This window comes from Mustelus asterias, chromosome 14, assembly GCF_964213995.1.
Source record: "Mustelus asterias chromosome 14, sMusAst1.hap1.1, whole genome shotgun sequence".
In the NCBI taxonomy this organism is placed as follows: Eukaryota; Metazoa; Chordata; class Chondrichthyes; order Carcharhiniformes; family Triakidae; genus Mustelus; species Mustelus asterias.
In genome coordinates, this window is record NC_135814.1 from 97,248,121 (window position 1) to 97,270,518 (window position 22,398).

The window sequence follows — 22,398 nt, forward strand, 5'->3', positions numbered from 1 at the left end:
GGCAACAGTGCTAACCACTGTGCCACCTACTAACGCCCACCAACGTAAACCAATTCTGCTTGAATTTCCTCCGAAAGTCCAAAGATGTGCAGGTTCGGTGGATTGACCATGCTAAATTGTCCCAAGATGTGTAGGTTAGGGGGATGAGAGGGATAAATATGTGGGACAACGGGGATAGAGCAGGAGGGTGGGCCTGGGTAAGATGAGACGGCGCAGACTCGATGGGCCAAATGGCCTCCTTCTGCACTGTAGGAATTCTATGATTCTAAATTTGCTCCTGCACCATAGCTATGCCAAAGCTTTTTAAGAAATTCCAGGCTGATAGCTCGGTGGGGACCTAGTAGAGGCACAATGGGCCAAGAGCCCTGCTTCTGTGTTGAGATCTCAATGACTCTGCACGTTAACTGCCTAGCTACCCTCTCTTCGGCATTGTAAAGATCCAGGTGTGCTAACCGCAGATAAGCGCTCAAGGGTATAAATACAGGACGGTTCCTTAAAGGAGCCTATGTGTCAACAATACAAATAAAAGAGAGCAGTAGTAGTAGGGGAGGGGGGAGGGGAGAAGAGCTGGAGTGGGAGGGGAAAATCCTGTTTACTCAGGTGGAAATTAATCTTAATTGGCAGCATACTGAAACAAGGCAAATATGAATTCACCTATTTTTATGATATGCTCGACAATGTACATACTATAGGCCTGATCAGGCAACAGTTAAGTCACTACACAGGATGAGGCCGCAGGATGCTCTGTGACTTCATTGCAAGTGACATTGTAAGTTGTGAAAGAAGACAGACATGTGTATTTTCCCTTTGTCTTGGGTACCCTCCATTATTTAGTGCCATTCATGCCTGGCTGTGGAAGTATGCCTGTAAGAGATGCCTCCAGCACTGTGCCATTCATCCTTGGGGAGCGATTACCCGAAATCTTCCAGCCGAGCGACCGACATAATGAGCAGCACTCATTCCTTAAATCCCAATCCATGCTAATTTTTTCCCGTCCCCCCGCGCCTGGCTCACTCCCGTCAGGAGCATTATGTTGCATGAGCAAAACAGCACTCTGCGTGCGGCACCAGCCTCTGCACCGGATTGCCCAGGCTCACATGAAGACACATCAGCCTTCTGATGTAGGTGGAACGCCCTCCCAGCCTGAACGATAACTGGCATTTGCGAAAGCGCGTTAGACAAAAAAATTGACTCCCGGGTCAAGAGGGATGATGTGAGAAGGAGCAACCAAGCTCGACCAGAGAGAACAGCCAGGGCCGTGGTCCCAAGTGGTTCTCGCCCTGTGGCAGGTGTCAGAGGTTTCGTATGGCAGCCGGAATCATCGACCTGGCAACATAACACTCAGTTCTCCCTCCTAAGAACATAAGAACAAGGAGCAGGAGCAGGAGTTAGGCCATCTGGCCCCTCAAGCCTGCTCCACCATTCAATAAGATCATGGCTGATCTTTTTGTGGACTCAGCTCCACTTACCCACCCGCTCACCATAACCCTTAATTCAAAGAACAACGAACAAAGTAAATTACAGCACAGGAACAGGCCCTTCGGCCCTCCTAGCCTGCACCGACCATGCTGCCCAACTGAACTAAAACCCCTTACCCTTCTGGGTGTTTCTTCAGAAGTAACTCTTCAAATTCAGACAATAAAAATAGAACAAAGCTTACTCCAACTTATAAATCAAAGAAAAGGTTTAATAAAGAAACATCCTTAGTCCAAACTTGGGGCCTCACCCTGGGCCAATCCAAGCTCCCCACAATTCCAAACAGGTTCTTATTTATAGTGAGTCAGCTGACTATTGCATCACACTGTAATTGGTTCCATGGTTTACTGGGTCAGCTGACCCTTACATCTTGTTGCCATTGATCACATTACATCCAATACAAAGTTGTCACCAGTTCCATTCTAACTGGGGACCATATCCCTCTATTCCCATTCTATTCATGTAATTCCTTTACTGTTCAAAAATTTATCTATCCTCGCCTTAAAAACATTCAATGAGGTAGCCTCAGTTGCTTCACTGGGCAGGGAATTCCACAGATTCAACCCTTTGGATGAAGAGGTTCCTCCTCAACTGAGTCCTAAATCTGTTCCCCCTTATTTTGAGGATATTGGTCCCTCCTGCTGCCCCTCCGTACTGACCCTCCAGTCGCGTCACACAGAAAATCACAACTATTCCAAAAGGAAAACAGAGCTTGCACATCACTGAAGTTTCTGACATAGGGTAAAAAGAAAACTTTGAATATTTATTATTTGGAGCAGCACGGTGGCACAGTGGTTGGCACTGCTGCCTTACAGCGCCAGGGACCCGGGTTCAATTCCAGCCTCGGGTCACTGTCTGTTTGGAGTTTACACATTCTCCCCGTGTCTCCGGTTTCCTCCGGGTGCTCCAGTTTCCTCTCACAGTCCAAAGATGTGCGGGTTGGGTTGATTGGCCGCACTAAATTGACCCTTGATGTCAGGGGGACTAGCTGGGGTAAATATGTGGGGTTACGGGAATAGGGCCTGGGTGATTTGTGGTTGGTGCAGACTCGATGGGCTGAGTGGCCTCCTTCTGCACTGTAGGGATTCTATGAACATTCTATGAACATTCTATGAACATTTTATGAGTGTAACTAGGTTAAGAATGCAGAACAGCAAGGATTCTCAACATGAAAGAAACCAGAGACATAAACTGAGCATTCTGAGCCCAGATGCATGTTAACGTAACACGACACTAAAATAAAAAGTTTCACGAGACGCTCTCCACCTTTCAAAATAATGTAAAAGTTCCAACAATTAATTTTATTGTCGTGGTTTTTGCCGATGGTTTTGACTATTTTTCATTCAAACAGTGAATGGCAATTGTTTGCACGGATGAGGAGGTGTGGGTGAGCTGCGAGAGGGGATGGAGGTGCGGAGAGAAGAAATCGCACAGAGAAGCTACAGCAGAGTCCAGTGATACAAGGAGACCAAAAACAAGACAGCTATAATTACACACTGAACCGAGACAGCTTAATAACTATATCTACTGCTGTTAATTCATCTCACTTTCAGCAGTTTCATGGTGGGGATCTTGAGGCAGCCCAGCTGTCAGAGATAATGTACTTCACCAAGGATAACAGACGGGAAAGGTAGAGTCAGAGAGAAACTGCACTTCAGAGATCTTTATACCCCAAATCCTTACACATAGAAACATGGAAACTACAGGCAGCAGTAAGCCATTCGGCCCTTCGAGCCTGCTCCGCCATTCATTTTGATCATGGCTACTCACCAAATTCAAGATCTTGATCCCCCCTCCATATTCCTAGAATCCCTACAGTACAGAAGGAGGCCTATTCCTGGGTGCATTGCAGGCAGGTGTATGCCATGCATGACTGCTGTCTTGGTGATAGTCAGCATGGTTTTGTGGCAGGTAGGTCGTGCCTTACTAACCTTATTGAGTTTTTTGAGAAAGTGACCAAGGAGGTGGATGGGGGCAAGGCAGTGGACGTGGTATATATGGATTTTAGTAAGGCGTTTGATAAGGTTCACCATGGTAGGCTTCTGCAGAAAATGCAGATGTATGGGATTGGGGGTGATCTAGGAAATTGGATCAGGAATTGGCTAGCGGATAGGAAACAGAGGGTGGTGGTTGATAGTAAATATTCATCATGGAGTGCGGTTACAAGTGGTGTACCTCAGGGATCTGTTTTGGGGCCACTGCTGTTTGTAATATTTATTAATGATCTGGATGAGGGTATAGTTGGGTGGATTAGCAAATTTGCTGATGACACCAAAGTCGGTGGTGTGGTAGACAGTGAGGAAGGGTGTCGTAGTTTGCAGGAAGACTTAGACAGGTTGCAAAGTTGGGCCGAGAGGTGGCGGATGGAGTTTAATGCGGAGAAGTGTGAGGTAATTCACTTTGGTAGGAATAACAGATGTGTTGAGTATAGGGCTAACGGGAGGACTTTGAATAGTGTGGAGGAGCAGAGGGATCTAGGTGTATGTGTGCATAGATCCCTGAAAGTTGGGAATCAAGTAGATAAGGTTGTTAAGAAGGCATATGGTGTCTTGGCGTTTATTGGTAGGGGGATTGAATTTAGGAGTCGTAGCGTTATGTTGCAACTGTACACAACTCTGGTGCGGCCGCACTTGGAGTACTGTGTGCAGTTCTGGTCCCCACATTACAGGAAGGATGTGGAGGCTTTGGAGAGGGTGCAGAGGAGGTTTACCAGGATGTTGCCTGGTATGGAGGGGAGATCCTATGAGGAGAGGCTGAGGGATTTGGGATTGTTTTCGCTGGAAAGGCGGCGACTAAGAGGGGATCTTATTGAAACATATAAGATGATTAGAGGTTTAGATAGGGTGGATAGTGATAGCCTTTTTCCTCTGATGGAGAAATCCAGCACGAGGGGGCATGGCTTTAAATTGAGGGGGGGTAGTTATAGAACCGATGTCAGGGGTAGGTTCTTTACCCAGAGGGTGGTGAGGGATTGGAATGCCCTGCCAGCATCAGTTGTAAATGCGCCTAGTTTGGGGGCGTTTAAGAGATCCGTAGATAGGTTCATGGACGAAAAGAAATTGGTTTAGGTTGGAGGGTCACAGTTTTTTTTTTAACTGGTCGGTGCAACATCGTGGGCCGAAGGGCCTGTTCTGCGCTGTAATGTTCTATGTTCTATATGTTCTTCTGGTTGACTGGCAGCTCTTGGGACAGGGGCGTGGGGAAGACTTCCACCCCAGGGGTCCTTGAGCTGGTGGTTGAAGGCCATTAAGTATCATCCCATGAGGTGCCAACATTACCTATATTAACCCACTTATGGTTCCTATCACAGTGTCGCTGAAAGTAAACACGCAGATACAGCAGGCAGTAAAGAAGGCAAATGGTTAGTTGGTCTTCATAGCAAGAGGATTTGAGTAGAGGGATAAAGGTGTTTTGCTGCAATTGTATAGGGCGTTGGTGAGGCCACACTTGGAGTATTGTGTGCAGTTTTGGTCTCCTTATCTGAGAAAGGATGTCCTTGCTATAGAGGGAGTACAGTGAAGGTTTACCAGGCTGCTTCCTGGGATAGCAGGCCTGTCATATGTGGAGAGACTAAGTCAGTTAGGATTATATTCACTGGAGTTTGGAAGAGTGAGAGGGGATCTCATAGAAACGTATATAATTCTAACAGGGCTGGACAGGGTAGATTCAGAAAGAATCTAATAGTGGGGGAGTCCAGAACTAGGGATTATAGTTTGAGGATAAGGGGTAAACCTTTTAGAACTGTGGTGAGGAGAAATTTCTTCACCTAGAGCGTGGTGAATGTGTGGAATTCACTACCGTAGAATGCAGTTGAGGCCAAAACGTTGTGTGATTTCAAGAAATTAGATATAGCTCTTGGGGCTAAAGGGATCAAAGATGTTTGGGTTAGGCGGATTGGCCATGCTAAATTGACCCTAGTCTCGGGGGGTTAGAAGGGTAAATGTGTGGGGTTGTGGAATAGGGCCTGGGTGGGATGTGGTCGGTACAGACTCAATGGGCCAAATGTAGGCATGGTAAACCTTCACTATAGTCCCTCTATAGCAAGGACATCCATCCTCAGATAAAGACACCAAAACTGCACACAATACTCCAAGTGTGGCCTCACCAATGCCCTATACAATTGCAGCAAAACATCCCTATCCTTATACTCAAATCCTCTTGCTATGAAGACCAACTAACCATTTGCCTTCTTTACTGCCTGCTGTATCTGCGTGTTTACTTTCAGCGACACTGTGATAGGAACCATAAGTGGGTTAATATAGGTAATGTTGGCACCTCATGGGATGATACTTAATGGCCTTCAACCACCAGCTCAAGGACCTCTGGGGTGGAAGTCTTCCCCAGGCCCCTGTCCCAAGAGCTGCCAGTCAATCAGAAGTCAGCAGTCATGCATGGCATACACTTGCCTGCAATGCACCCAGAAAGAGGTCAAGCATCACTGAGGGGACCCCAGGCCACAGGTGAGTGAGGGCAGGATGGGTGTTGTGAGGAAAGGGCTGCAGGAAATTGAGGGGGGAGGAGGCCGCAGCAAATTCAGAGGGCATGATTGCTCTCAGCAGGCACCCCCCCCCCCCCCCCCCCCGCCCCTCCACACCGCCACCCCTCCTGATGACAGGTCCCTCAATCAGGCACTGAGTACACGACTGCGGGATGACCTGGGGAGCCTGTAAGCAAACCTGATGGGGTTTGCTCTTTGGCCTTCCTGCTGGGTGACTCCCCTGCCCGCCACTGGGTTAATGCTGGCTGCCGGTCTAGATGGGAAAGGCCCTTAAATGGATATTAATTGCCCATTTAAGGGCCTCAAATGGCGGTAGGGTGGGAAGGCAGACAGGAGCCTTCCTGCCCCAGAACTAATCGGGGCAGAGGCAGGAAGGTGATGGAGTCCCTACCAATCATCCTCTCGCCTCAGATCAGGGGATAGATCGCACCCATAATGAGCAAATGCTGAACCTGCCTCTGTCCCAGTTCAAGCCTCGTCACATCCAGACTTAACCTCTCTAATGTCTGACTTGTGCATCTCCATAACCCTCAATTTACATCAAGTCCACTAAACAGACCATTCGCGCAGCACACCAATGATGTGGCACATCAGCACCCTCCCACCCATCCCTACCTCACCTTTCCGCGTAACCTCACATCCCTCTCGCCATCAGCTGTTCATCCAGCATTAGTTAAATGCATCTGCTACTCACTTCAACTACCCTCTATGATAGCATGTTCAACATTCCCACCACACTTTGAGTGAAGAACTTTCTCCTTGATTGCCAATTGGAGTTATTAGTGACCATCTTATGGGGATTGCGCTGCAGCCAGCTGGCTCAATGATTCAAATGACCTCCTTTTTATATTTTTTTCATTCATTCATGGGACATGGGCGTCGCTGGCTGGCCAGCATTTATTGCCCATCCCTAGTCACCCTTGGAGGGCAGTTGAGAGTCAACCACATTGCTGTGGCTCTGGAGTCACATGTAGGCCTGACCAGGTAAGGACATTAATGACCCAGATGGGTTTTTCCGTCAATCGACAATGGTTTCATGGTCATCAGTAGATTCTTCATTCCAGGTTTTTTTTATTGAATTCAAATTCCACCATCTGCCGTGGCGGGATTCGAACCCGGGTCCCCAGAACATTAGCTGAGTTTCTGGATTAATAGTCTAACAATAATACCACGAGGCCAACGCCTTCCACTAAATACTTTATCACTCTATTCATTATCACTGATTTTGAGACCCACTCCCCACCACCCCCCCCTCCCCCCAACCCAACCTCCCACACAACAATGCGAGAGAGAGATCAGTTAGTTTATGTAATGTTGACTGAGGAATAGACATTGGCCTGCACATCGGGCGATATCTCCCCGACCATGGAACCTTTCAAGTCCACTTGAATGGGGAAGATGGGAGTCATTTTAATATCTCACCCGAAAGGCGGCAAATCCAAAAGTATCTCACTGCACTGGAGTGTCAGCCTTGGTTTTACTCCTGAAGCCCTGGATTGTGAGTTGAGCTCATGACTTCTTGACTCGGGGTGAGCGTGCTACCTACTGACTGGGCCGCAGCTGACACACTGGGGCTCAGTTGTGCAGCTAGCTCAGTCGGTTGAGCAATGGGCTGCAAGTCAAATGATCGAAGGGTACACAGTCCCGGCAGACTGCATTCAGGCTCTAGTCATTCCAGGATGGAAAATCTGAGTCGCGCGCGTTAAGATGTGGAAATGTTCATCTTCTGGGTTGTTAAGGCTGGAAACAGGGATCAGCAGCACACCCAATGGACTTACTTCCTGAGAGAGACTGAGCTCCAGGGGGGATGCCTCCCTCTTGCTGCAGTATTTAAAACATTTAAAAATCTTTCTGCACAAGCACAGATATTTCCAAGCCAATTTTGGGCTTGTCAAGGTGAAGTCAGGGGAATTAGAGCTTTTACTCGCTTGATTTCACCCCAGCAGCAGCATGTACCTTCACGCCAAGTCTAACACTGGCTCCCTGCACAGGAAAGCACATTCTACGCGCCTCCTTAAGCACTCTGCGATCAGGTAATACTATGAGCTTTAATAAAGAACAAAGAACAGTGTAGCACAGGAACAGGCCCTTTGGCCCTCCAAGCCTGCGCCAATCATGTTTACCTATCTAAACCAACCGCTCATATCCCTCTATTCCCCGTTTGTTCATATGCCTATCAAGATAAGTCTTAAATGTGGCTAACGTAACTGCCTCAACCACCTCACTTGGCAGTGCATTCCAGGTCCCCACCACCCTCTGTGTAAAAAACGTCCCCCGCACATCTCCACTGAACCTTTCCCCCCCTTATCTTGAACTTGTCCCCCCTTGTAATTGTCATTTCTGCCCTGGTAAAAAGCTTCCAACTGTTCACCCTATCCATACCTCTCATAATTTTATAAACTTCTATCAGGTCACCCCTCAGCCTCTGTCTTTCCAGGGAGAACAATCCCAGTTTATTCAATCTCTCCTCATAGCTAATACCCTCCATTTCAGGCAACATCCTGGTAAACCTTTTCTGCACTCTCTCCAAAGCCTTCACGTCCTTCTGGCAGTGTGGCGACCAGAATTGGACACAGTCTTCCAAATGTGGCCGAACCAACATTTTAAGACTAAAGATCTTACTATTTTTGCCCAACAAGGGCCATCTCGATTTCCTTTGCTTGATTACTGTCGGCCGTGCCTCCAGCTGCATCCGCCCCAATTCCCTGGAATTCTCATGCAAAACCTCTCTCCTGCTCTCTCCTTCTTTAGGACACATTGGCACAGTGTTAGCACTGCTGCCTCACAGCTCCAGGGACCCGGGTTCAATTCCGGCCTTGGGTGACTGCCTGTGTGGAGTCTGCACGTTCTCCCCATGTCTGAATGGGTTTCCTCCGGGTGCTCCGGTTTCCTCCCACAGTCCAAAGATGTGCAGGTTAGGTGGAATGACCATGCTAAATTGCCCCTTAGTGTCCAAAGATGTGTAGGTTAGATGGATTAACCATAGTAAGTTGCCCCTTAGTTTCCAACAATGTGTAGGTTAGGTGGAATGGCCATGCTAAATTGCCCCTTAGTGTCCAAAGATGCGTAGTTTAAAGTTTATTTATTAAAGTTTATTTATTTATTAGTCACAAGTAAGGCTTACATTAACACTGCAATGAAATTACTGTGAAATTCCCCAAGTCGCCACAGTCTGGCGGCTGTTCGGGTCAATACACCTAACCAGCATGTCTTTCAGACTGTGGGAGGAAAGTGGAGCACCCGGAGGAAACCTAAGCAGATACAGGAAGAATGTGCAAACTCCACACAGACAGTGGCCCAAGCCAGGAATCAAACCCAGGTCCCTGGCGCTGTGAAGCAGCAGTGCTAACCGGTGTGCTGCCGTGCCGCCCGTGTAATCATGTAGGTTAGATGGATTAGGCATGGTAAAAATGTGTGGGGTTACAGGGAGACGGCCAGTGTAAGACACTCTGTCAGAGAGTCGATGCAGACTCCATGGGCTGAATGGTCTCTTCTGCACTGTAGGGATTCTATGATGCTATGACACCCCTTCAATCCTGCTTCTTTATCGAAGCCTTTGGTCACCAGTCCAGATGTCGACTCGGGTAGCTTGTACCCAGCAATGCTCCTATTGGGAACTTTGGCAAATATCACCAAAGCAAGTTGTTGCCAGACGTTGTAATCCGGCAAGAGTCCTTCTTTATTCGCTATCCATCCCGCATCAATACATTATCAACAACTAAAACAATTCTCCTGAAGTTTCAACATGATGTTACAGAAAACAGGCTGAGCGACCATCGTTTCATTATTGTTTGTGGGACCTTGCCATGTGCAAAACTGACTGCTCCAATTTCCTACATTACATCTCAAAAATACTTAATTCGCCATGAAGTACTCTGGAAGATCCTGAGGTTACGAAGTCTCTCTTTGTCTTTGCTCTCAGAAGAACTTGTGTGGCTGCAGCATCTTTAATCTCGCAAAACATCTCAAGACTCTTCGAACACATAATATTCAAAAATCATAGAATTCTTACAGTGCAGAAGGAGGCCATTCGGCCCATCGAATCTGCACTGACCACAATCCCACCCAGGCCCCTATCCCCATAGCCCCATGTATTTACCCTGCTAGTCCCCCTGACACTAAGGGGCAATTTAGCATGGCCAATCCACCTAACCCGCACATCTTTGGACTGTGGGAGGAAACCGGAGCACCCGGAGGAAACCCACGCAGACATGGGGAGAATGTGCAAACTCCACACAGACAGTGATCCAAGCCGGGAATCGAACACGGGTCCCTGGCACTGTGAGGCAGCAGTGCTAACCACTGTGCCACCGTGCTATCCACCGAACCAGCATAGCCAGACACCAAAAGGGACATTGAGGCAAAGAAGATTTAACAAACAGGTGATCAAAAGATTTGTCAAATAGGAAAGTTTTAAAGGAAGTCTTGAAAGAAGGAGAGGCAGGTAGAGCGGCATTTGGAGGGATTTGTAAGTGTGGGATCTAGGTGATTCAAGGCACGACCATCAATGGTAGGGTGAAGAGAAACAGAATATGCACAAGAGGCCAGAGGTCTGGGTCTGACATTTTGGTCAGGGTCAATAGGACACCCAGCTTGCATAATTTCTGATTCAGTCCAACACTGTAACCAAGTCACATAAATACCTTGGCGACAAGAGCAGGTCAAAGGCTGAGAATTCTGCAGCAAGTGCTCACCTTCTGACTCCCCAAAGCCTGTCCATCATCTACAAGGCAGAATCCAGGAGTGTGATGGAATACTCTCCACTGACCTGGAGGAGTGCAGCTCCAACAACACTCAAGAAACTCAACACAATACAGGACAAAGCAGCCCATTTGAGTTAAGAAAGCCCACCAATGCCTCTACTTTCTCAGAAGACTAAGGAAATTTGGCATGTCAGCTACAACTCTCACCAACTTTTACAGATGCACCATAGGAAGCATTCTTTCTGGTTGTATCACAGCTTGGTCTGGCTCCTGCTCTGCCCAAGACTGTAAGAAACTACAAAAGATCGTGAATGTAGCCCAATCCATCACGCAAACCAGTCTCTCATCCATTGACTCTGTCTACACTTCCCGCTGCCTCGGAAAAGCAGCCAGCATAATCAAGGACCCCACGCACCCCGGACATTCTCTCTTCCACCTTCTTACGTCGGGAAAGAGATACAAAAGTCAGAAGTCACGTACCAACCGACTCAAGAACAGCTTCATCCCTGCTGCCATCATACTTTTGAATGGACCTACCTTGCATTAAGTTGATCTTTCTCTGCACCCTAGCTATCATAGTAAGACTATATTCTGCACCCTCTCATTTCCTTCTCTATGAACGGTATGCTTTGTCTGTATAGCGCACAAGGAACAATACTTTTCACTGTATACTAAACATGCGACAATAATAAATCAAATCAAAACCCCATCCACCACCTTAACCGTTCACTCCCTCCATTACTGACACATGTGGATGGCAGTATGTATTAAAAACAGCAACAACTCATCAAAGTGAACTACCTCCTTAGGAGGACAAGGAAGCAGGCACATTGAAACACTGCCAACTGCAAGTTCCCCCGCAAGAAGTGCACCATCCCAACTTGGAACCATATTGCTGCCATTCCTTCACTATCACTGAGTCAAACCCTGGATTTCCCTCTCTAACAGCACTGTGGGTGTATCTGCACTAGATGGACTTCAGCAGTTTCAAGAAGGCAGCTCACCGCCACCTTCTCAAAGGTATTTCGGGACGAGCAACAAGTGCTAATCTTGTCAACGAAGACCAGATCCCATGAAAGAATTGAACAGTAGAGAAGGTTGGAATGAATGGCAAGGGTAAGGAGCCTGTGGCAGGATCAAAAACAGTGGCTTCATCTTTCCAATGTTTCATAGAATCCCCAAGTACAGAAGAAGGCCAGAAATTCAGCCCATCGAGTCTGCACCGACCACCTTCCCACCCAGGCCCCATTCCCGTAACCCCGCACATTTATGCTGCTAATCCCCCGACATTAGGGTCAACTTAGCATGGCCAATCAACCTAACCTGCACATCTTTGGACTGTGGGTGGAAACCGGAGCACCCGGAGGATACCCATGCAGACACGGGGAGAATGTGCAAACTCCACACAGTCAGTGACCCGAGACTGGAATTGAACCTGGGTCCCTGGCGCTGCGAGGCAGCAGTGCTAATCACTGTACCACTGTGCCCCCGTTTCACTGAAGGAACTTGCAACTCATTCAAAACTGGACATTGTGCAGGCAATCTGACTGCATTGAGTCAGTGCAGACACCGAGATGCAGATTCTGACTGCCATCAGCACACATATGAGGAGTCCCAGGGTCAGATCATTGGCAGACTCTGCAGGGACAATATGGAGGCAGAAGGAGAAACCACTGCTGGAGATGTTCTGGTTATAATCAGGGAGGAACCCAAGCGATTGCAATCTCACAAGAGGCCAACATCAGCGGGAAAGGATTGGAGGAAATTGATGTGAACGATCGTGTCAAAAGCTGCAAAAAGGTCAAGGATGGTGAAGAGGGATAACTTGTCACAGTTCCATAGACCGCCACGAGTGGCATTGACTAGGTCTGTTTCTCTGCTGTGCCACGGTGGCACAGTGGCTAGCACTGCTGCCTTGTAACGCCAAGGACCCAGATTCAATTCCAGCCTGGGTCACTGTCTGTGTGGAGTCTGCACGTTCTCCCTGTGTCTGCGTGGGTTTACTCCGGGTGCTCCGGTTTCCTCCGACACTCCAAAGATGTGTGGGTTAGGTGGATTGGCCATGATAAATTGTCCCTTAGTGTCAGGGAGATTAGCAGGGGAAATGCATGGGGTTACGGGAATGGGGTCTGGTGGGATTATTGTCAGTGCAGGCTCGATGGGCTGAATGGTCTCTTTTTGCACTGTAGGGATTCTATGATTATATGAAACCTGATTGCAGAGATTCAAACATGGGGTAAAAGTAAATTTACCCATTGATTTTGAAGTGGGGGGGAGAGTTCAAGGAGCTTGGAGGTGCTTTAAGTATTGTGGTTATTAAAGGACGGGAGTTAATGATGGCAGTATAGAGAACTGGATTAGGGGAGCAGATAAAACAATTTAACAGTATGGGGACCAAGAAGCGAAGTTGCCTGGTTTAGTGGGAGCGCAGTTCAGGGAGCAGCGGATGGTTCACTGTCCAAGGTAAGTTTAGAGGGAATCAGGGGAGATACAGATAAAACTGACTATGATAACTGGCCAGAAGTAGCAGAGGACGAAGTTGCAGAGCTAGTTGAGCGGATGGTTTCAAACTTATCAATAACAAAACCTTTTTCCCAGGATGGAAGAGTCAATTACTAGGGGGCATAGGTTTAAGGTGCGAGGGGCAAGGTTTAAAGGAGATGTACGAGGCAAGTCTTTTTACACAGAGGGTGGTGGGTGCCTAGAACTCGTTACCGGGGGAGGCAGATACAATAGTGACATTTAAGGGGCGCCTTGACAAATACATGAATAGGATGGGAATAGAGGGATATGGTCCCTGGAAGGGTAGGGGATTTAGTTCAGACGGGCAGCATGGTCAGTGCAGGCTTGAAGGGCCTGTTCCTATGCTGTAATTTTCTTTGTTCATTTTCATAAGATTTCAGTACTCATTGGAGGTGGAACGGGCGGTGTTGGGGGAGGAGGTTTTAAGGAGTTGGTTAATAATGGAGGACAAAAGTTCAGGATTATCTTTGCTCTCCGGGATGATCTGGGAGTATCGTGTGGTTTTGGCAGAGGAGAATATGACCTGACAGTATCCTTGACGCGATCCACCCAGAATTAATGACAGACGGCTGAATGCTGGGTACACTTCCACTTCCCACACCAATCACCCTTATAACCTCATTGAATGAGACTGCCACTTAGCACTGAATGGGGGTCAGTTTCAAGCTCCACACTCGTGCTGCAGGAAATAAGATTCATTAAACATGATCATTACGCTCATCAGAGAAGGAAACATGAAGTTATCTCAAACAGAATGAAAGGGCCACTGAAGATCCTGCTGCGGGCGGAACTGTTCGTTGTTGAGTTGGTGGTTGGAATTTTTGACTCAGTCACATCATTGAGCAAAACCTCGTACACACAATCAGAAGAAAAATTACATTTCTCCCCACAGTAGGGTGGCCAACTCTTCAGAGATGGAGCAAATCTCCCAGGTTTTGGCACAAGGTGCAAGAGTTAGAGGTGGCAGGGTATGCTTGGTATGGCTTTGGGTGGGGGAGGGGGGGGGCGTGGAGAAACAGAGAACAGGGAAAAAAGGGAACAGGAACAAAAAGAGAACGGGATGATTGGGTGAAGGAAGAAAGACAATGAGGAGAGACAAGCTGAAACAGAGGATTCAAGGCAAAACAGAGAGGAGGCGGGGCAAAACAGAGGAAGCGGGGCAAAACAGAGAGGAGGCGGGGCAAAACAGAGAGGAGGAGGCGGGGCAAAATGGAGGAGGCGGGGCAAAACAGAGAGGAGGCGGGGCAAAACAGAGAGGAGGCGGGGCAAAACAGAGAGGAGGCGGGGCAAAACAGAGAGGAGGCGGGGCAAAACAGAGAGGAGGCGGGGCAAAACAGAGAGGAGGCGGGGCAAAACAGAGAGGAGGCGGGGCAAAACAGAGAGGAGGCGGGGCAAAACAGAGAGGAGGCGGGGCAAAACAGAGAGGAGGCGGGGCAAAACAGAGAGGAGGCGGGGCAAAACAGAGAGGAGGCGGGGCAAAACAGAGAGGAGGCGGGGCAAAACAGAGAGGAGGCGGGGCAAAACAGAGAGGAGGCGGGGCAAAACAGAGAGGAGGCGGGGCAAAACAGAGAGGAGGCGGGGCAAAACAGAGAGGAGGCGGGGCAAAACAGAGAGGAGGCGGGGCAAAACAGAGAGGAGGCGGGGCAAAACAGAGAGGAGGCGGGGCAAAACAGAGAGGCGGGGCAAAACAGAGAGGAGGCAGGGCAAAACAGAGAGGAGGCGGGGCAAAACAGAGAGGAGGCGGGGCAAAACAGAGAGGAGGCGGGGCAAAACAGAGAGGAGGCGGGGCAAAACAGAGAGGAGGCGGGGCAAAACAGAGAGGAGGCGGGGCAAAACAGAGAGGAGGCGGGGCAAAACAGAGAGGAGGCGGGGCAAAACAGAGAGGAGGCGGGGCAAAACAGAGAGGAGGCGGGGCAAAACAGAGAGGAGGCGGGGCAAAACAGAGAGGAGGCGGGGCAAAACAGAGAGGAGGCGGGGCAAAACAGAGAGGAGGCGGGGCAAAACAGAGAGGAGGCGGGGCAAAACAGAGAGGAGGCGGGGCAAAACAGAGAGGAGGCGGGGCAAAACAGAGAGGAGGCGGGGCAAAACAGAGAGGAGGCGGGGCAAAACAGAGAGGAGGCGGGGCAAAACAGAGAGGAGGCGGGGCAAAACAGAGAGGAGGCGGGGCAAAACAGAGAGGAGGCGGGGCAAAACAGAGAGGAGGCGGGGCAAAACAGAGAGGAGGCGGGGCAAAACAGAGAGGAGGCGGGGCAAAACAGAGAGGAGGCGGGGCAAAACAGAGAGGAGGCGGGGCAAAACAGAGAGGAGGCGGGGCAATACAGAGAGGAGGCGGGGCAAAACAGAGAGGAGACGGGGCAAAACAGAGAGGAGGTGGGACAAAACAGAGGAGGCGGGACAAAACAGAGAGGAGGTGGGACAAAACAGAGAGGAGGCGGGGCAAAACAGAGAGGAGGCGGGACAAAACAGGGAGGTGGCGGGGCAAAACAGAGAGGAGGCGGGGAAAAACAGAGAGGAGGCGGGGCAAAACAGAGGGGAAGCGGGGCAAAACAGAGAGGAGGCGGGGCAAAACAGAGAGGAGGCGGGACAAAACAGAGGGGAAGCGGGGCAAAACAGAGGGGAGGCGGGGCAAAACAGAGGAGGCGGGGCAAAACAGAGAGGAGGCGGGGCAAAACAGAGAGGAGGCGGGGCAAAACAGAGAGGTGGCGGGGCAAAACAGAGAGGTGGCGGGGCAAAACAGAGAGGTGGCGGGGCAAAACAGAGGAGTCAGGACAAAACAGAGAGGAGGCGGGACGAAACGGAGAGAAGGCAGTGCCAAACAGAGACGTGGCGGGACAAAATGTAGAGAGGCAGGGCAAAACAAGGTGGAATCTCTAGTTAACCTTTCCATTTATCTCTCCGTCCCAAATCATGATTCAGAATGGAATTCCCAGGAATATCTTTTCCCAATTGGTGCATGATTTTCACTATTTTCTTTGACTCTCCCAGGGAATTAAATGGCCGTGGGTGGTGATAACAGTGTGGAAGTCCAGAGTGTGATAGACCAACCATCATGGTGTGGGTCAGCCTTGATGGACGAGTTGATATTTTCCTATCCATTTATTCTGTGTATACATACAAGGGTGGGCTGCAAGGTACAAATCTGGCCAACTTCCACATGTTCGGTGGAAGACTGACGGAACTTCTGTGGCAACACAGTGCAGACACCTTCTCCATCGAGATTGTGGTGGGGCATTGGGAGAGTCCCAAACAAAATTTGCCATGGACACCTGCAGCTCCCTCCACAAGTTGGACTGAACTTGATAAAATTTAAAAGTTTATGGGTGGGATTTTCCAGCCACACTCGGCGCAAGACTGGAAAATCCTGCTCGAGGCCAAAGGACCTTTGCATGGTCCGGTCCCCGCCCGCTACGATTCCTGTGTCGGGCGGGACGGACAAATTCAACCCTACAAACTTTTAAAGTTAGAAGTTTTTCAAGTTTTAAAGTTTATTTATTAGCGCCACACAGGTAGGCTTACATTAACACTTCAATAAAGTTACTGTGAAAATCTCTGTTGACACTGGGATCAGCAACGTCCAGGCTCAACAATTGGATTTCAATCTTGGCTAGGCATCTGGTCCGTATTGAATGACATTCTACGTCAGCAGTGGGCACCCCTGCCTAGGCTGGCATTGAGTTTGAGATTGTGAAAGGTTCTATCCTCTGCAATTGTAAACGAAATGTGACTCCTCCTCAACTGTCAGCTCTAAAAACTTGACAGCTCTGCCGAGTCCCACCAGACTGGATAATAAAGATGCCACGAAAGTTGGACATGGAAGTCAAATTCTCTAAATCTACGAGTGAGGGAAGCAGAAACAGATTCCAGCAGGATGGTCTGTGAGCACAGTAGCAAGTCGGCATTAAGCACAATCAAATGGAACAAACTCAGTTCCACGTATTCGGAACAGCTTCGTCCCAAAATCCCCTGTCTCCGAAATGCCTGCCCACACTTCCCACTGGCTGTTGTCTGATAGATCAATTCTCAGTGCATTACCTTCCCAGTCAATTAAAAAATGAATAGGCTCTTCAGCCCCTGAACGCACAACTCTTGACTACCCCATCTCCATTACCTTCATAATTAATAGGTAAAGGTGTTTCTAGAAAATGAAAAGCGAAAAAGACATTTGATTATTTTTTTGTTGCTTCTAGGATTCTCCGCTTGTATTTTAACTCTGAAATTAATCTAGAGTAGGGGTAACCCTCGTTGGTCAGGAGCAGAGGTTTGAACACACTTGTCTGGATGGTTGCAGCGTCAACCACATTCAAGAAGATCGACACCATCCAGAACAAAGCAGCCCACTTTACTGGCACCTATCCACAAACATCTACTCCCTTTACCACTGACGCACAGTAGCAGCCGTGTGTACCATCTACAAGATGTACTGCAGGAACTCACCAAGGTTCCTTAGACAGCACCTTCCAAATCCATGATCACTACCATCTGGAAGGACAAGAGCGGCTGATACGTGGGACACAGTAGATACATGGGAACACAGCAGATACATGGGAACACAGCAGATACATGGGAACACAGCAGATACATGGGAACACAGCAGATACATGGGAACACAGCAGATACATGGAAACACAGCAGATACATGGGAACACAGCAGATACATGGGAACACCACCACCTGGAGGTTCTGCCCCAAAGCACACTCGCCATCCTGACTTGAAAATATATCACCGTTCCTTCACTGTCACTGAGTCAAAATCCTCGAACTCGCTCCCTAACAGCACCACGGGTGTACCTACACCACATGAACTGCAGCGGTTCAGGATGGTAGCTCACCACCCACCTTCTCAAGGGCACCTAGGGATGGGCAATAAATGCTGGCCTAGCCAGCGACACTTACAGCCATGAGTGAATAAAAGAAAAATGATTCCCCTCAGAGGAAGAAAAGCATAAAGGTCTGTCGCGTTTATGGTTCTCAACCCAGTGCAGGGAGATCTAAAGAAACAAAGGGTTAAAGTGTGCAATAGAACTTGCATCATCTGCAGAATAGTAGAAAGTAGCAGGATCTGTTGGTGAAGATCTAGCACAAGAATAGGCGAGAGAGTTTAATATCGCTAAAGTGCAGCATAAACTGACAGGCATGTCATGTCAAATGATTCTAGGTCATCATAAATTCTGCATTATGAAAGGACAGATCAATAAATCTGTGTAGCTGGTTAGCGAAACACAAATTCTGTTGTCCAGATCTCGCTTTTGTCGTGTAGAAACAGATGCATTTTATTTTTACCTCCAGGATTCTGTCTCCAGTCTGCAGTCTACCATCTTTCACAGCTGCCCCTCTCTGCAGAATGTTTTTGACAAGGATGGGCCCAGGTCCATGCACCGACGACTCTCTGGTGACTACGGTGAAACCAAGGCCCTCTGAACCTGGACAACAGGAAGAAGTCAAGGAAAACTTGCTGGATTAATAACACACTGGACAGGACAAGCACTAACATTTTACTGCAAACTTATGATCAACTGAAAGTGCATTTCAACAACAGTGCAGTGAAATACAGAGCTTCTCAACAGATCAATTATGCAACAACATAAGTATGCTGTAAAGAAAGCAGGTTATAGATTTTAATTTCAAAGCATGTAGCCTGAATAATGCATAATGTGCCATGTAACGGGAATTAATGCACTCCATACACTTGAGCTCAGCTGGCCCCATCTTCACTCACACCAATTCCAGTGGAGTGGCACAATGGTTAGCACTGCTGCCTCACAGCGCCAGGGACCCAGGTTCGAATCCAGCCTCGGGTGACTGTCTGTGTGGAGTTTGCACGTTGTCCCCGTCTCTGCATGGGTTTCCTCCGGGTGCTCCAGTTTCCTCTCTCAGTCCGAAAGACATGCTGGTTAGGTGCATTGACCATGCTAAATTCTCCCTCAGTGTAACCCAAACAGGCGCCGGAGTGTGGTGACTGGGGGATTTTCACAGCAAGTTCGTTGCAGTGTTGCAATGTAAGCCTACACTGACATGTATATGCACATACAGTGACATGTATATGCACGTACACTGACATGTATATGCACGTACACTGACATGTATGTGCACATACGCTGACATGTATATGCACATACGCTGACATGTATATGCACGTACACTGACATGTATATGCACATACACTGACAGGTATATGCACATACACTGACATGTATATGCACATACACTGACATGTATATGCACATACACTGACATGTATATGCACACACACTGACATGCATGGAGATTTCCATGCTTTCACATTTCAGTCTTTCCCAAGATTTTCATTTTATATCCCTCCTTCTCTTCGTGCGACAGTCCCAAAACTGCGAACCAGTAAATAATATCAGATAACGTAATTTAATCTAGCCCACTCTATCATAATGACTATTGATCGTGTAAATTGCACATAAAATCATCCAGTAACTGTTGCAGGAACACATCGTATTACATTATGTGAGCTGTATTATGCAATATAAAGTCCATTTCTGCTAGTACACATCCTGTGAAAAGTGTTGGACAATAAGAATGTACCATCAGTAACATAATAATCACCTTTACCATGCAAAATAAATCTGGGCATATAACTGCAGGATTTGTATTCACCCTAATGCATAATATTCATTTTCAAAAGTTAATAAGACCATAAGAAATGGAAGCAGAATTAGGCTACTAGGCCCATCAAGTCTGATCCTCCATTCAATCATGGCTGATATTTTTCTCAAACCCATTCTCCTGCCTTTTCCCCATAACCCCTGACCCCCTTATTAATCAAGAACCTATCTATCTCTGTCTTAAAGACACTCAATGATCTGACCTCCACAGCCTTCTGCAGCAAAAAGTTCCACAGATTCACCACTCTCTGGCTGAAGAAATTCCTCCTCATCTCTGTTTTAAAGGATCGTCCCTTTAGCCTGAGGTTGTACCTTCTGGTTCTAGTTTTTCCTACTCGTGGAAACATCCTCTCCATGTCCACTCTATCCAGGCCTCGCAGTATCCTGTAAGTTTCAATAAAATCCCCCCTCATCCTTCTAAACTCCCAACGAGTACAGACTCAGAGTCCTCAACCGTTCCTCAAACGGTAAGCTCTTCATTCCAGGGATCATTCTTGTGAACCTCCTCTGGACCCTTTCCAAGGCCAGCACATCCTTCCTTAGATATGGGACCCAAAACTGTTCACAATATTCCAAATGAGGTCTTATCAGTGCCTTATACAGCCTCAGAAGTACATCCCTGCTCTTGTATTCTAGCCCTCTTGATATGAATGGCAACATTGCATTGAAGGTTCATCAATGGTACCTAATACTCTTGCACCTGTTGTGGGCACCCCTGACTTTGCAGGCTTCTGACAGATGTTCACTGCACCTGCCACACCTTCACCCAATATGGCATCTGGCATGGCTCGCCCTACTCTTGTGTGTGCATGCCACTGACGCAATTTTAAAACCCTCGAGGTGCTCACAGTGCCCAACCCATTCCCAATTTCTCATCTTGTAGCTCGCCGAAGTGAGGTTGGATAACAGTACGTTGAGTATTAAAGTTTATTTATTATTATTGTCACAAGTAGGCTTACATTAACACCGCAATGTAGTCGCCACATTCCGACAACTGTTTGGGTACACTGAGAGAGAATTTAGCACGGTCAATGCACCTAATCAGCATGTCTTTCATACTGTGGGTGGAGCACCCGGCGGAAACCCACGTCGACACGGGGGGGAGAACATGCAGACTCCGCACAGACAGTGACCCAAGCCAGCAATCGAACCCGGGTCCCCAGTGCTGTGAGGCAGGAGTGCTAACCACTGTGCCGCCATGCCGCTTTGAGATGTTGGGCGAGCCAATGCGTTATGACATGGGGTTCAGAGATGAGCAATCTTTTTTAAAATTCATTCATGGGATGAGGGCATCGCTGGCTGGGCCAGCGTTTATTGCCCATCCCTAGTTGTCCTTGGACGGCAGTTGAGAGTCGACCACATTGCTGTGGTTCTGGAGTCACATGTAGGCAAGACCGGGTAAGGACAGCAGATTTCCTTCCCTAAAGGAGATCAGTGAACCGGATGGGTTTTTCAGATGTCATCGACAATGGTTTCATGGTCACCAGTAGATTCTTAATTCCAGATTTTTAAAAACTGAATTCAAATTCCACCATTCACCGGATTCGAACCCAGGTGCCCAGAACATTAGCTGTGTTTCTGGATTAACAATCTAGCGATAATACCAGTAGGCCATTGCCTCCCCCTTTGCGAAACTCATGCCTCGGCATACAAAGGAAAATGCTGACCCCATGCTCCAGAGTGAAATGACAGCTGAAAAACAGCTAATGAGAATGTTCATTTCCAAAGGGGACATTCTCTCAGGCCCCAATTGATTTCCAATGCACTGTACACTCCAGTTAATGGGCACCTAGATAATGGGAAATGTTCATTCAAAGAAAACATTTGTTTTGGTCACAGCTCTCAGTTCATTCCCCACATATTATCAAGTGCTTGCATCATAATAACTGAAAATGTAGCTGACGCTCTTGTCGCCGCAAGGAAGGTTTGTTCTAAAGAGGCAGTTTCTTCATGTGAAATAAATCTGCAATTCTCAGTGTCGTAAAGGTTGATATCAGAACACACCTGCCTTCGACTCTGTGCTTTTCTCCTTAGTTATACTCATCTGCAAAAGGTGTGAGAAGTTCTTGAGTGTGCCTGCCTGTTATACACATTTCCTGGTGTCACCTTTATAACACCTCACAGTGCCCAAGAAATAGTGCCAAAGGAAGAAGAGACTTGTATTTCCGTAGCGTCTATCACAACCTCAGGACACCCCAGGGGAAGCGTTTCAAAGCACTTTAGAAGTGTAGTCACTGTTGCAATAATGCATGGAAGTTAGCAACCGATATGTAAAGTTAAGGAAAGTTTATTTAATAGTCACAAGTGGGCTTACGTTAACATGCAATGAAGTTACTATGAAATCCCCTGGTCGCCACACTCCGGCACCTGTTTGGTGCACTGAGGGAGCGTTTAGCACAGCCAATCCACCTAACCAGCAGGTTTTACAGACTGTGGGAGGAAACGGGAGCACCCGGAGAAAACCCACATAGACACGGGGAGAACGTGCAGACGGTCACTCGAGCCGGGAATAGAACGTGTGCCCCTGGTGCATTAAGGCAGCAGTGCTAACCACTGTGCCACTGTG

At 48.0% G+C, this 22,398-nt stretch overlaps 1 protein-coding gene across 5 annotated transcripts in view; it reads right to left on the reverse strand.

Moving 5' to 3' along the window:
* LOC144503886 (partitioning defective 3 homolog B-like) overlaps positions 1-22,398 on the reverse strand; it is a 1,029,287-nt gene that overhangs the window by 581,935 nt on the left and 424,954 nt on the right. For all 5 annotated transcript variants that reach the window (XM_078228918.1, XM_078228917.1, XM_078228921.1 and 2 more), the window contains one exon: positions 18,481-18,620. In XM_078228918.1, coding sequence (XP_078085044.1) covers positions 18,481-18,620 — 140 coding nt within the window. The remainder of the gene's footprint in view (positions 1-18,480; positions 18,621-22,398) is intronic.